The 15,331-nt window shown below is 52.8% G+C and overlaps 5 protein-coding genes across 5 annotated transcripts; 2 read left to right on the forward strand and 3 right to left on the reverse strand.

Moving 5' to 3' along the window:
- Positions 1–427: 427 nt before the first annotated feature.
- Positions 428–1,030, forward strand: M431DRAFT_494517 (hypothetical protein; the record flags this gene model as incomplete). Its single annotated transcript, XM_024917256.1, has 2 exons — positions 428–535; positions 590–1,030. The coding sequence occupies 2 exons, from the start codon at positions 428–430 to the stop codon at positions 1,028–1,030; spliced, it is 549 nt and encodes a 182-aa protein (XP_024775761.1).
- Positions 1,031–1,713: 683 nt separating this feature from the next.
- M431DRAFT_494518 (hypothetical protein) lies at positions 1,714–3,959 on the reverse strand (the record flags this gene model as incomplete). The annotated part of the gene is made up of 3 exons (XM_024917257.1): positions 1,714–1,764; positions 1,825–3,554; positions 3,728–3,959. The coding sequence occupies 3 exons, from the start codon at positions 3,957–3,959 to the stop codon at positions 1,714–1,716; spliced, it is 2,013 nt and encodes a 670-aa protein (XP_024775762.1).
- A 4,268-nt stretch (positions 3,960–8,227) lies between these two features.
- Positions 8,228–10,505, reverse strand: M431DRAFT_83812 (hypothetical protein; the record flags this gene model as incomplete). The annotated part of the gene is made up of 6 exons (XM_024923357.1): positions 8,228–8,388; positions 8,469–8,538; positions 8,621–8,657; positions 8,902–9,430; positions 9,531–10,033; positions 10,267–10,505. 6 exons carry the CDS (start codon positions 10,503–10,505, stop codon positions 8,228–8,230), a joined length of 1,539 nt encoding a protein of 512 aa, XP_024775763.1.
- A 1,324-nt stretch (positions 10,506–11,829) lies between these two features.
- M431DRAFT_417017 (hypothetical protein) lies at positions 11,830–12,321 on the forward strand. Its single transcript, XM_024914987.1, has one exon. The coding sequence runs from the start codon at positions 11,944–11,946 to the stop codon at positions 12,223–12,225; it is 282 nt and encodes a 93-aa protein (XP_024775764.1). The 5' UTR covers positions 11,830–11,943; the 3' UTR covers positions 12,226–12,321.
- Positions 12,322–12,416: 95 nt separating this feature from the next.
- Positions 12,417–14,721, reverse strand: M431DRAFT_481541 (glycoside hydrolase family 5 protein; the record flags this gene model as incomplete). The annotated part of the gene is made up of 2 exons (XM_024915965.1): positions 12,417–13,999; positions 14,052–14,721. The coding sequence occupies 2 exons, from the start codon at positions 14,719–14,721 to the stop codon at positions 12,417–12,419; spliced, it is 2,253 nt and encodes a 750-aa protein (XP_024775765.1).
- Positions 14,722–15,331: the final 610 nt, after the last annotated feature.

A 15,331-nucleotide genomic window follows, 5' to 3' on the forward strand; every position in this document is an offset into this window, starting at 1 on the left:
CCCCGCGGCCGAAGCCCGAGCTGGAAAACTAGACCGGCGTCAATAGAAGAAGAAGGAAAAAAAAAGTTGCCGTTCCTTTGGCTTCTGCCCCGCCAATCTTGGGCCCGCACGCGATCTGCTCTCTCTCTCCAGGCAATCCCGCGCGGCTGATAAGGCATAATTACGGAAGCCCCCTCCAAAAAGGTCCAGCTATCAATTTAAAGAGTCATATACCGAGTTTCTTTCTCTTCAAGATTTAGATTATCTTCGTTCCGTTGGGTCTACACATACAAGAAAAGAGTATTAAAGTCCTTGAGAGAGTGTTTTTGAGGAAACTCCGTCTCCGCGAGCTGCCGGCGCATTTCATCACTTTCGTCTTCAACCATTTGACTCATCCGTTCTCAACTCATCACAAACTCACTCACTCGCTCACTCCATCAACATCACCATGTCGTCCCGTCCCGACATCGTCGGCCCTCAAGCCGGCCCTGAATCTCCCTACCCCTACAAAATGGAAGGCAAAGTCATTTCCGGCTTCGGCCGCGGCTCCAAAGAGGTAAACATCCATCTCCCCTCTCAAACTCACTCACCTCCTCACAAACTTCCACAGCTCGGCATCCCAACCGCCAACCTCCCCGTCGACGACACTCTCACCCCCTGGATCGCAAACATCCCCTCCGGCGTCTACTTCGGCTATGCCTCCCTCGCCCTCCCAGCCTCCCACCCGGATCACCCCTCCTCCGCCCCCTCCGGCGCATTCACTGTCTTCCCCATGGTCATGTCCATCGGGTACAACCCGTTCTACAAAAACACCGTGCGCAGCGCAGAGGTGCACATCCTGCATAAATTCGGGCGCGATTTCTACGATGCCCACATGCGTCTTCTGATTCTGGGGTTTATTCGCGAGGAGAAGGATTATAAGAGCCTGGAGGCGCTTATTGATGATATTAACTTTGATTGCGAGGTTGCGAAGAAGAGTCTTAGTAGGGAGGGGTGGGCGTGGGATAAGGGGAGTAAGGAGGATGCGGAGTGGTTTGTCAAGCCTTTATAGATGATGTTTTTGTTTTTTATTTTGTTTCGATTTTATTGGACTTTTGGTTTTGCGTGGCAAGGACAAGATGGCTATTTTTATTACACCAGGTGGGAGGGAGATGGATACAAGGTTGGGATGGGCATCACCATAGATATGGAGGAGAGAGAGAAAAGCACCGCAAATATTCTTGGATAATAGAAAAATAAAACAAAGCCAATAGCATCATACCGGCCAAAATACACCATCCCCCCCTCTTGGCCAGTTCACACTTATATACTAGATGTACGTAAATTTGAGAATGTGTGTAAGTAAGGTATGCGTTGTTATGTGTTTTGTGTCTGTATGTGTGTGTTTGCGCACGCGGGTATCATCCAAGTAATCCCCTCTTTTGTCATTAAAAGTTTCATGTCATATCGGATCCGAAAACGAAAAAAACAAAAGACCCAAGCCAGAAAATCATACCCGTCACGAGATGCCCCGTGCCTTTCATGAATGACAGCAGAAAAGAAAAATAGTCCTAAATCTAGCCCATAATAGCCCACCGAATTTTTTTAAGGGGTAAGCCGTATAATGCATTACCTCACCCAGCCCATGGCAAAACGTTGAAAAGGAAAAAGCAAGAATTGAAAAAACTGCCAACACCTTATATGCATAAAAGGTTAACGTATAGAGAGTGTGCCCACTAGGGGCGACGATGAGCGTCATACAGCGAGCTGATGTGGCTCTTGGTTGGGGTGATATCGTGGCAAGAACTATAACTCATTAGCATACTGACACCACTGGACATCAGGATGGAGGAAGCCAGAACTCACATTAATGATAATCATCATGGGAATGTCAAAGACGTCCCGCTTAATCGTCCAGCAGTACGTACAGTCCACTTTCCCGTCTTTTTCGATGCGGGAAATGCCGTGCTCGCTGTCAATCATAGTGACACGACTGCTCAGGATGCCCGTCCGCGGGTGTCTCTGAGGTCCCAGCATTTCCTTCGCCTCCAGCATCTCCTGCGTGCGATACTTCATCAGCCGGCCGCTGCGCTGCACCTTGCCTCGGCTGTCTTCAAACGCAAGCTGGGCAAAGTCGCGATAGAATTCGACAAGACTGTCGTCATCAAGCAGCTCGCCCAAGAAAACCGGTTGTGGTCGTCCATTGTTGTTATTGCTATTGTTATTATTATTGTTAGTCTGCATCGGCTGGTTCTTGGCAGGTGTCACTTGGCCAGATGAAGCCAAGCTATCGCCATCATCTGTGCCTTCGTCTGAGGATCGAGTATAGATGTTGCGGTTAGGCGCCTTGCCCAGGAGCACGTCCTTAGGCCAACCTGTCAACGCCGCAAACTCCTTATTTACAGCCGCCACCTCTCCGGAGCGTCGACATACAATGGTCGGCGCGCAACAGTGCTGCAGAAAGTCGTCAAACTCGACAAGGGTCCGCTGGAAGCATTTTTCCATGAAGATGAGATCTTCGCGCGTCAGATCCTTGGTGCAGGAGATGAACGACGGTCGAATTTCCCCCAGCGACTGCGCAATCTTCCACAGCTTGCTCAGCGGTAATCTGTTGCGTAGGACAGATATCATGTTGTGGAATCCAGCGACATAGGGATAGGGCTCTTTGACGCTTGCATAGATAGATGCAGAATCCCGCTGCCTCTTGCCGAGAATGGACTGCACCATCCTATCCTGCTTCGGTTTGAGGCGAGAAGCCCCGGTCATATTCGGCAAGCCAGGAAATCCCCCTGCCGCCGGGTTCGGGGAACCATCCATGATGGCCTGCGGACTAGCAGTTGCGTCGGTGCTAGGACTGGCCAAGCTGTTGGGCCCGGCGGCAATGGCAAATGCGTGGGGGAGGCCGTGCTGAAGGTTGCCTTGGGTATATATATTCGAGCTGCCGAGATCCATGCCAGCATAGTCACCCACGATGGCGCCGTCATATGATCCGCTTCCGTTGCCAAACATGGCTGCATAACTCGCCTCAGTCTTTGGAGTTTGCGAGATGGAGTTTTCCCGAGGAGGAGTCTCGGCTCCAAGGCCCATCTTGTTAAGAATGCCAAACTCCCATCCGGCATATTGACTGCCAAAATTCAGGCCTTCGAGATCAAAGTTGTAGAGCGCAGGGTTGCTAGGATCGAACAGAGCATTGAAGTCCATGGTGTTTCCTTGGAGCATGCCGCCCATGTGAGCTTGGCCTGCCGCGGAGGCACTGTGAAAAGATGGCGAGATGGGTGATGCCTGCGGGTTGAGGTGGATGGCTTCAGGGATGGCTACCGGCGGCTGACTGACGCTGGGATAGACCGGGAACGTGGCACTGCCTTGCGATAGAAAGCCGTCGCCCGTAGCCGTGCCAAGAACGTTGTTGTCGGAGTGAATCGAATCATGGCGTCCGTTGGCCTTTGCAGAAGGAGGAGGGCTAAAGTTGGGGCCGAGAACGGGTCGAAGGGCCTCTGGAGGGGCATCATGCAGATATTTGGCCTTTTTGCGCACGCCATCCTGGCAAGCATCGGCAAGACCACGTTTAATGCACCGCTTACACGGTCTCTCATCTCCTACAATCAAATGTTAGTCACAACTAGCAAAGCAAACGGTGATGAAAGCTAAACACGGCCAAGAAAAGAAACAATGAGTTCAATTGGATATCCGAGGAATTGGTTTGGCAGAGGGGTTTGCATGGGAAATGAAAAGGAAAAGGGGAGGGCTCGTTTTCCCGAGAAAGACGCACCGCATGTCAGATGTGCCCTCTGGCAAGCAAAGCATGCTCTCCTTGCTTTTTTCCGCCTCGGCCTCAAAGGATCCTTAGGATCATACTTCTTCTTATCGTCGTAAGAACCATTGGCCGCCATTGGGTCGGCCATTCTCTCGTCTTCGTCTTTCAGCAGAGTCTCCGAGTCTTCCTCGTTCTCGGATACGGGATCTGAGACGTCTGCCCCGTTATCTGACATGTCTTGGGGCATTTTGGCTGGTCTTTATAGAATAACAAAGCACCTCCTTGGCGCATACACAGCAGAGCAGGTAATCCGTTTTGCTCTTTGCGAATCAGGGCGGCGATCGGGCTCCGTTCCCCAGAAGTCTCGTCTCCCCCAAATCCATCCAACTCTTGCGCTGATCAACCACACCAACGCACGGCTTTCGTGGCACGAGCGAGCAAGGGCCTGATAGTTACACGGCTGTGACTTTCTTTGGGGATGTGCGATTAAAACAAGAGCGATCCACAGTGGCTTGAAGCGCGCCAGGGATATATGCAGCTGGCAAGACCCAAGGTGGACGAATGACTGGCAGCCGAGCCAAACCGGGCTGGACTGAGCCGAGCTGAGCAGAGGGCAGGAGCACAAGTGGAAAGCAGAAGCAGGAGCAGAAGCAGAGCCTCAACGTTGCTCGTGCTTGTATGCGCGGTATGTATGAGACAGTGTTGCGCTGACCGGTCGCGGGAGGGACGATCCGTGTGGGCTCCCGGCAGTTGATCGGACGGGAGGCCGAAAGCGACAGGCAGGGCCAAATAGGTCGGGGTTGGCCAAGTTCGTATTCTCACAGCGGTCGAAGGCCAATGGGCGTCTGTGATTCGTGAAGCACGCAGGAGGGCGTCTGGTCGTGTGACAAGGCGGCAGAATCAATAGAGCGGCGGCGCCGGTGGCATGGAGGCCAGTGAATTCCAGCGCGGAAGCGCAGCCGGGCAGGATCTGTCCTTCTCTCGGATAACGGGGGTGTGTGATCGATCGGCCCAGGTTCGAGAGACAAGATGTAACGCCGCGTCTGCGCAGAGGGCGGACGAAGGATAATGGGAGTGAGAGGAGAGGAGAGGGGGGGGGGTCGGTTCCCAAGGGAGAACTGCGAGATTGGAGAGAGAGAGCGCGCGCGAAGAGATTTTGAAGTAGCTACCCGTTACCCATACGCTTGGCCGCGCCCACCATTGGATTGGGGGTTTAATGATGCGCAGACCAGGAGCAGGCGGGAGGCGACACGGCGCTGTGAGGATCGGGCCCGAGGATCGCAAGCTGAAGTTGAGGGCGCGCAGCAACGAGGCATGCGAGCAGCAGCGGCTCGGCTGGGATGACGCTGAGCCGGAGCGATGGCGGCGATGGCGGCGATGACGGCAAAGGACCCGTTTGCGCCTGTGCGGCTTTGCCCCTTTCCGCTGGCAGCGATGCAATGCGGCTGCTGGCCACGGCAACCGGACGGTCTGGTTGGAAGAAATCAAGGCCCAGCAAGAAGAAAAAAGACAAAGGAAACAAAAGAAGCTGAGGCGCAAAGAGGACCGGGAGGGAGTCAGAAGTGCCGACGTTGCTTAGTCGTCGAGTTAAGCTACCGTCAGAATTTCGAGCGAGGTTCGCCCACGGGCATCCATGTGCATTTCGCAATTGCAGCGGGCTATGGTGGGTGCAGCGCGTTGTCTGTGGGCGCTGAAGCCCGCTGGAGAGCACCGCTGAAAGTGCCGCTGGGGGACGGGCTGGTGCTGGGCTGGTGCTAGCACTGCTAGTGGGCTGGACCGCTGGGGATCCCCCGTAACGCTGTGCAGGACTGCGGGGTTTTTGCTCCAGGCCTTGACCCGAACTGGGCCGGTGGCGGCGGCGCTTGGGGCTGTTTGGGAATCAGCTGGACGCTGAGTGGCCACGGCCCAAAGGTACATGCACAGTTGGCCGCGAGTTGGTAGCTGGTACTTGGGCGCAGCCGCATGCACGGGGCGAGCGAGGACGAACCAGGTACGAGTACACCCAATGGATCAATGGATCAAATGGACGGCTTATGCCGAATCAACTGGACAATCTTGACTAATGGAGTAATTCGTCCAGTGTGCTGTGCTGCATGTTTGCTTTGGGCCAATTACAATTGAGACGAGTCCCCCAACAACATTAACCCATTCAGGTGCAATCAATAGCAGCACAGCAACTTGAATGCAAGTTTGAGGCGTTGGGAGTGTCGCGTGTGTCCGTCCTTTTGATTACAGGCGCTCGTACAGCATCGGCCTGCAGGTCAATTCACTAGATTGCGGCAGTGATTTGCCAAGAGGGGCCCGGCTTTCCAGGCTGGACTGGGTTGCGATCCTTCAAAAGCTCAAAGCTGGTTCTTCACCTCCATCCACTCACTGCATCTTTTACCCACAGCTCCTCACCGGTGAGGGTCTTGCAAGTGCCAACATCTCCAGCACGACGATCCCTCAAACAAGCAGTATCCCGGTTGGAAAAACTTGTTCTGTACATGCCGTCTACTCTGCCCGGCCTCACAAATCTCACAGACGCGCAAGGTATTCCCCTAGTCCCTCTAGTCCCAACCGCGGCCGCCATTCTGGGGTTCGCCGGTGGGTGCGGCTAACTTGAGCGGCACCAATCCAGAAGCTCCAAAGCCCAGGGGGTGCCATTATTTGCTTTTTGGGCTTGCGAATGCAGGTTCGCTGCATGTGTCAAGCCGGGGGACGGGAGAAATTTTCAGTTCAGTTGATTTGTTTTTCATGAATGGGAAAATCTCTGCCCAACAAAGGCGCAGGTTTTGTGTGATGAATACAACGGCTCAACTCCTAACAAGATGGAGAGAAAGCATGTTGGCACTTACAAGAGAACAAAGTCAATACAACACACAACACGGCTATAGAAATAGTCTGGAATACACGTACCCACAAAAAAGATGTAAAAAGAAAAACAAGGAAAAGAAAAAAATTGGCTTCTTGAGCTTCTACGGCTAACACGAAAAATCTCGGAACCCCCTCCCCATGCTCGATCAGCGATAACCGAGTTCCCGAGGGACGCCGCTCCGAGTTCCTCCAACAAGTACTGTATGCCCGTCCAAGCACGCTTGATGAACCAAAAACCAACCCCCTGAACATTATGTGTGTCAATGCAAATGCAGCTGTAAATTGTATACGAAGGTAGCTTGCCCCCTATTGAGGAGTCGTGCAGGCAGTTGAGCATTTTTGGAAAACAATGACCAACTGCCCTGCCTCCTCATTGTTGCAAAACATGCATGTCCTTGTTATTCGGTCTGCCCCCAAAACGACATGGGACTTGGGGCAAAAGTCCATCTCATCTACGAGTAAACGCTGTCCATATTGTCTCAAACACAGCATAAACTCTCCAGTCTCTCACATGGATCATCCATGTTCCCCTTACATGCAGTCTCACATGCCACGGCATGCCACCGCTCTATCAAGTCAATTGCATGGACCAGACGTTTTGTACTGCGTAATCCGCAGGCCCGTATCACCCGCATCCAGGCCGGGCTCTAGAGTTGCTGCAACCCACCCCCAAAAGGCAAAGACTCGAATGGAGAAAAAAGAAGAAAAGCCCTGTTTCTGCCCTTGCGCATCACAGCAACTTCTCCATTGGTTCTTGGAGCTCAGCTCCGCATCCTGCCGTGCCATGGACTCAACTGTCAAATCAGGGACGGCAGAAACTGGGACTGTAAATCCACCAAACCTCGGCGAGCGTCACTCACTACCTAGGTAATATCAAGTATAGTATGGATGTATCTAGTTCCTTACCCAACTTGAATCCTTCTTGTCTCCTAGCTCATCACGAGTTGTCTCTTCCAAGAATGGTAAAAATACAAGTTGCCCCTCCTCTTCTCAACTTTAAACGCCGCCTTCATGTATCCCAACAAGCCATCCGTGGCTTGGCTACCCATTCTCCGCAAGCCACACAACCCAAGGCCACCACACAGCTTCACGAAATGGCTTCTCTCTCTGGCCTTGGCAAGTTTCGTCCTTGCTCTCCATAGTAATCCCCCTTGCGTCCCAGTTGACGCGTGCTCTTTCTTGCTTTTACGCCCAGAGACGCTCTCATGCAGACGCCCGTGACTCACATTCAATCCCTGTCCCCAAGAGGCAGCTCTTCTTACTCGATTGGTCATTCATCCCCTCATCGGTGTGATATAATCCAATTTCTTCTCTCTTATTAGTATCATAGTCTATAAGTCATATCCGTCATGTCGCTCATCCCATGCTACAGCCTCGGGGTCTAGCCGAGACGTGGTGTCTTATCCGATAGTCCATAGTCCAAAGAAATCCGTCACATCTTGTCTCTTTTCTCTTTTCTCTTTTCTCCTTCTCTCTTTCTTGACTTTTCCCTTACGCCCCAAAGAAAAACGTATTATCCCAAAATGCCCTGATATTAATTAGTATTGCACTCCCACACAAGTACGATTACAGTGCATCGTACACCTCCCCCCTTGTCCTTTGTCCTGCCCCTCTTCAAGCCACTTCTAAAAGCCAGAGGGTAGAGCAAGCAGCCGCCTCCTAATTCTTGGCAAATCTGCTCTTGCTCCTAATCTTCTTGCCGTATTTAAAAAAGAGGTAGGGGAACGGCATCATGGCCACGGTTAGGAACGCCAATAGCGACGACGCCCACTGGAATCCAAGCTTGTTATACATTTGTGTACCAAACAGGGGGAACACAGCTGCAAGACCATCAAAAGTTAGCATCACATATCACGCCACAGCTTCATACAAAGCATGACAGATCATTGACTTGGCATACCTGCGAATGAACAGCGCACAAATGCGTTGGCGGCGAGGGCACTGGCGGCATACATGGGATAGGCGTCGACCTGAGCACATCCATCAGTCAGTACATGTTGCTGAAATTAACCCAACATGAGCCATGCCATCTAACGGATTTTGATAACTTACCAAAAACGTAAAGACGCTGGTGAATACAAGGAGGTTGCTGCAAAAGGAAAATCCAGAGTCAGCCACCGAGTCGAAGATCCAATGAGGATGTTTACTTTCCAAACCGAAACAGGTCATGCTCTGCTCCTCCCATCGGGAACAAAACGTGAAACCGGCTGAAGAGGGGCAGAAGAGTAAGGGAGGGCTGGAGGGAGGGGAGAGGAAGAGGGAGGGTGGTATCAAAGAAACAAGGATCCCACTATTTGCAACGCTGCGTCACCGTGGCTCAAAGATAGACTCACCCCAATCCAAAGATGGCCGATCCAATGATGGGCACGATCCAGGGCACAGACGAGTACGTCGTCCACCCAAACATGAAGATGCCAATGGGCACCAGGACGGACCCCACGATGGCTGACGGTAGCCGAAACTCGGGCTCGCTGCCCCCGGGAACGCCAGTCTCCTGCTCCAGCTTGGCCATGAGCCTGGCGCGGATGCGGAACCACACCGGGTCCGTCAGCATGCCGAGCACCATTCCCACGCCGATGCCCACGAAAGTCAGGCCAATCTGCCACAGGTTGAAGCCGTGGTTCGTCGCGAAGACGAGCGGGAACGCGCCGAAGAAGAGGTAGAGGATGCCCAGCAGAATGGCGGTGAAGATGCACAGGCTGAGGCACATGGGCTCGAAGATGAGCAGCTGAAAGGGCCGCTGCAAGGAGGTGCCCATGGCCTGGACCACCGTCTTTTGCGTCTTTTCCGAGGGGGCCAACCACCGCTCGTCGCTGGTGTCCTTTCGCATCTTGCGAGCCTTGTTTCTGAGCAATATCGGATCTATGATTGACAGGTCAAAGTCTCATGTTAGTCATTTCAATGCTTTCTTCTCATGTTGGTGTACTTGTTAATAAGGGAGAGAGAGAGGGTTCTATCTTACGGTAAGTCTCCGGCACCAGGACAACGATGGCAACCCACATGGCGCCAGCCCAGATGAGCAGGACATAGTAGGTCCACCTCCAATGCGTAAAGTAGTTGATGAAGCCTCCCAACAGAGGTCCAAGGCTGGGCCCGACAAAGGGGGCAATGCTAAACACCGCCATGGGCAGCTGCAACTCGTGTCTCGCAAACAAGTCGCCCACGGTGCCGCCAGACACAGTCAGAAAGGCGCTGCCCGCCAGGCCGTCGAAGAAGCGGACGACAACCATGGTGGCAATGTTCTTGGCCACGGCCGAGGGGATCAGCCAGATGAGATACATGGTCCACGACACCAGGTAGATGGGCCGGCGGCCATAGAACTCGCTCAGGGGACTCAGCAGCATGGGCCCAATGGCGATGCCCAGGACGAACGTCGATAGGCCGAGGTCGGAAATCTCACGCACGTTGTGGAATTCGGCTTCCATCTGCGCGTAAGTCGAGGTGTATATCGAGCTGGCGCATGTCCTGTATTGCACAAGAGATTAACTCCATGTCAGTGATTGAACTCTTGTTGCTAGTAACCTGAACATAATGTGCCGTGAGTGAGACAAATGCAACGGGAAGAAGCGCCATAAGGTTTCACCAAGGCGTGTATCCAGCTCTTTGTCTCTGTCTCTCTTTTTTACTTCTCTTGTCTCACACAACCCAAACCATGATATCAACCACATCAAAAATCAAATAAGAACATCAAGACTTACACTGTAAGACTGCCACCCGCACAAATAAGCACAATCAGCCACTTGCGCGCCTTGTTAAAGCTCCGAGGACATAACGGATCGTTATCCCCATCATCCCAGCCAACCTCGTACGGATCCGTCTCCGGCTGGCCAGCTTCTAACGCCTTCTCGCCGCGCTGCTCGTCTGATACGCCGTAGCCGTTTTGCGACCGCGTGCGGTCCAGGTCCTCCCTCACCGAGCTCCCTGTCGACGGCGTCATCTCCAGCCGCAAGTCATCTGCGTCCTCCCCCAGGCTGGGGTTCTCGTAGGGCTTTTCGCCCTTTTCGCGGTCCGCCATGTCGGGCGCGAGCGTCGATGCCGTGTCCCCGTCCGGTGTCGGTGCCGTCATTAGGTTAGCAACTCTGTGTCTCTCTATATGTATCTCTCTCAACGACCTCAAAGTGGGAGACTGTGGCCAAACTGCGTGAAAGAGGATTCTGATGAGATAATGCTAGTGTGTTTGATGAGAGTTGAGCCAAGATGATGACCCAGTGGATCAACGCCCTTGTATATAGCAGATTCTGGCAATGGTGGCCAAGATGTGCTATGCAGGCATTATCAATCAGGAGGTGACGTGACGGTGAAGCATTATCAATGGAACCCCCCCTCCAGAATACGCCCGAATCTGTACGAGTATCCCCGGGGCCAAGTAAGTCGATCGTTGGAATAAAATCTCTCTCATCCGAAAACCCACTCGGAGTAAAGAAAGAGAGAAAAAGGAATGGGCAAAGCAACCCATACGACACACAGAATAGGAAATCAATGTTACCAATCACCAGCCCCAGCCTTCGACGAAAAAGCTCTTAATCAGCCGTCGTCAATCGCCATCGTCAGTCAGTGGATCCCGCCCGGACGGTTTTACATAAAGGCGAAGAGCGAGCAATCCAACAAGGTCAAACACCAAAAAGAGCAAAACGAGAGCGTGCGGTCCGCTAACTGCCGGGCACACTCCATCCAAATCAGGCTATGCATACGTCCGGTCCTTTTCGTCTCCTCCCCCGGCAGCTCTCGGCGGCAATACTTACCCCAGAAGGAAATCGATTTTTTTTCCCTGGCTTTCTTGGCTTATGTTTCTTATTTGTCCAACTAACAGTGTTATTATGTACATGCTCTGCAAGCTCTGATCCTACCTGGGCCTTTGTTCCTAGAGCTGGTAAATCCTTCTAATTTCCATGACCAACAAGCAAGAAACGCAAGCTCCCGTCTCGGCGATTGGACGCCCTTCCTCACGTATTCAGATGTATTCAGAAACCCAAATTTTCATTCTTCTAGTGTACGAGTAAGGACAGGGTCTTCGTCCCATTGTTTCCCATGTGGAGACCAAAGGCACCGGGGGTTCTGATACTACAACTAATACGGATGATACGAGAACGGTGTGAGCTGCTTACATACCTAGCATTACGAATTAATAAAGACCTCGAAAGGAACATTGACGTACTGTAAACTCAATTAAGCCTACCTGTACCTAAGCAGAGCTCAGACCTTCAAGCAGGTTCAGCCACACACGCATATTGCGTAAAAGCCCTTCGGCGTTACGAATCGCCCTAGGCCTTAGGCCTTAGGAGAAAAGGCGCGAGACTTCGGGTATCGCGGGTGCTGCGGCCGGGCCTCGCTCTCGCTCTCGCGTTTAAAAGAGTCATCTTTAATCCGTAGATTCGATGCCAATGTTAAGCTGCACAGTCGCCCTGCAGCTGCTCACGCGCCAAGCGGAATTATCACGACCTGTTGCTGACTCGCGAGCGCATCACATCTGGGGGCCGAGAACATCGTTGAGATTATCAATCCTCGCCGTCTCGTATATTCATCTTTGGGCCCATGTACAGCGCAACGCCAAGGCATCACCAATTCCTTCATCCGCTGCATCTCCATCATCGTGCAGGCATCACCACCTCCAATATCGATATACAAGTCTAAAACAACATACCCAACGCCAATCATAAAACTCCCCGCCCTGCTCGCAGACAACATGAGCTCTTCGTATGTACACCAGCAGGCATTCTATAAACGCAAAACAACAGGGTATTCTCCAAATTATGTATACTCGCATCCTCCCCATATTCCCCCCTTCCTCCCCGCCGGATATGTAACAATCAGCCAACCCCCGAACAAGACAAAATAACAAAAAAAAAAATCAATAATACTCTGGCAATCCGCTGGCCGCAAAATCCGGCACGTCTGCATCGCAGTTGAAATCCCGCTCCCACGCCTTCTGCGGCAACACGCCCGCCGCCATCCCGGCCTGGTAGCTCCATTGCGGCGAGCTCTCCGTCTTCCACGTCCAGTACCACCAGCCGAGCCCCTTTTCGAAGCTGTACATTTGCGCCTGGGCAAACATGGACAAGAACTTTTTGTACTCGGAGCTCCATTTGCTCGGGTCCGCGTTGGCGTTGTCGCACGAGCACTGGCTGTTCTTGGTCGGGCAGTCTGGCGACAGGATCGCCGTGCTCGCGTTGCCCGTGTTGAGCGTGCCCTCCCACCGGTTGCCCTGGCCTACGTTTGTCACGTACTGGGCGCAGTCTGTGTCTGCTTGAGACCATTCGGCGAATTGCGTGGGCCCGTAGCCCGTGCTCTTGTCCTGGCTCTGCAGCGCCTGCTGTGTCCATCCCTGGCAGGCATACTGAATCTTCTTTTGGTGCGTGTAGTCGATCTGGTTCTGGTTGAAAATCACGTATTGGTGGACATCGAGAACTAGCCCGTCGTAGCCCTGCATGAGGCCCTGCCAGTTGTCCAGGCCCATGAAGCCATCGCCAAAGATGACCAGCCCCTTGAAGCCGTTTTTGCGAACCATGGTGAATGCTGTTTCTGTCCAGTTTACCACGTCACTGGCCTTGAGGAAGGTCATTTTAGGCTCGTTGGCCAGGCCGTAGTGAGTGATGATGTTTTGGTATCTGTCCTGGGAGAAGAACTGGGAGAGGCTGTTGTGAATGTCGAGGGATCGCTGTGCGTTTAGAGCCCCGTTGGTGCCGTTGAGCCAGCCGATTGTGCCCTGTCTGCCGCTGTGATTCCATCCGTTCTGACTCCCTGGTAGGCCGTGTAAGTCGAGGTTGACCCGTAGACCGTATTTCCTAGCCCACTCGATGCCGCGCAGGAGGTATCGCCACGATGTTCGATAGATGTACTGGTCGCCGTCGTAAACTTGGACAGCCCAGTACGAGAATGGGATGCGGACATGATCCAGACCAGCGTCGGCAATAGCTTTGAAATCGTCTTCAGTAACAAAGGTGTTGTAATGGTTCTCAATAGTCGATGCCGCCTTGGACCCGAGATGCGCGCATAAGGTCCATTCGTCCACGATTCCAGAACTGAGGGGATAGTTGAAGAGAGATGGTGTGATGAAAGGCTCAATCGATAGCCACCCTCCCAAGTTGACTCCTTTGGCCGGTGTTTTCGAATAGTCACCCCAGGGCTTATCCAGCGCGGGCACCTTGCTGTTCGCCTGAGTAGAATCGTCCCATTTCGAGTAAAGACCCATTACAGGAAGACCTCCAACCATCTCGTCGGTAAAGGTAGTGTTGAAATCTTCTGTGCTCGCCCACGTCGAAGGGTCGAGGTCTGTATTCTTGTATTTGAGCGGAACATCGCTACTGCTTGCAGAAGACCCTCCAGACGACGAATCATCGCTGCTACCACCGCCCGATTTGTGCTTTGAGCCAAGCACCGCGGCCACGATAATGATAATGAGTAGTACAAGGGCAACTATTCCTCCAATGATCCCTAGCAACAAAGGTTAGTGACTCTTCTAAGCAGTCGCTGATCGCCAACCTACATTTCTTTCTCTTGGACATCTTCTTCTTCTTCTTCTTCTCCGGCTGACTATACATGTCTTCTTTTCTTAGACTGTCATAGCTATCATCCCGCGAGTGACCCCCAAACCCGAACCCGAACCGCCATCCCTTGGACCTCCCCTCCTCCATCACTGCCCCGCTAACAACTCTGGACTTTTTCTGCTTGCTAGGCTTGCGGTATTTCTTTGGCACAATGCTCGGCTCAGTCTCTGGGTCGGGACTGGGCGATCTCTCTCTTGCTCTTGTCCTCTCCCGCTCTCGCTGCCGCTCCCGTTCCCGTTCGCGCTCGCGCTCTCGCTCTCGCCTTTGGTGCCTCTCCGCGCGCTCTCGGGCTCTCTCATCAGGGTCTACCTCTCCTCTCCCTCGGTCGCGGTCTCGTTTCCTCCGCTCGCGATCGGCCTGTCTCTGCTGCTTCACATTATCCTGGTTCAGTTGCGCCAGCGCATTTGCGGAAAGCGACTGCGACCTGCTGCGTCTGTCGGCTCTGCCTTCATCTGCGCTGCTGGCGCCTCTCCGCGTCCGCGATCCTTTCGTTCGCGGCGGCCTGTCCCTGTCCCTTTCTCTGTCCCTGTTTCTGTCTCTTCTGGATGATTCGCCTCGTGCGCTGCGGTTGCGGTGGTGGTGCGCACGCGGTACGTCCGTGTCGCTCATCGTAACCTCGTAATCGAGCTGGAGCTCGCTAGTATACAGAACGCATAAACACGAAAACGCATCGATCTCTATTAAATTAACCGCTGAAAAGAAGCCCAAGAAGTCATTAAAAGAAGAAAAACACAATTCGACATGCTCTACAAAGGACTCAAAACAATGCCATGGCCGTTTAACCGATTATACACGTCACCGGGCTGAGTTTTGCAGGTCAGATTGCCAAGGCTTGGCTCGTTGGCTGGGCAACACGACCCAAATCGGAGATTCGGCCGGGAGGACGGCACCAGGCCCGGAAGCGGCACGGCGGAGCGAATGATGCAGAGTTATAATTGGAACGATTGCCGCCGGTTTATATTGAGCATGTAAAAATACGAATTATAGATTCCAGAAAGACGTCGGAGAGAGTTTGTTGGTGGAAATACATTACTGAGAGCACACGTACTGATTCTGGTATAGCGATAAATACGGTGTACTCTATGCGGAAGCTATACGAAGACGATTCTTGGCAACAACACCAACCACCAGCCACCGGCCGGGGATTTGCACCATCATCTTAAGCGCGACTAAACATTTCATACATTAAAGAGGCATTCCAGAGTTTCTAGAATAATCG

This window comes from Trichoderma harzianum (genome assembly GCF_003025095.1).
Source record: "Trichoderma harzianum CBS 226.95 unplaced genomic scaffold M431scaffold_5, whole genome shotgun sequence".
Classification (NCBI taxonomy): Eukaryota; Fungi; Ascomycota; class Sordariomycetes; order Hypocreales; family Hypocreaceae; genus Trichoderma; species Trichoderma harzianum.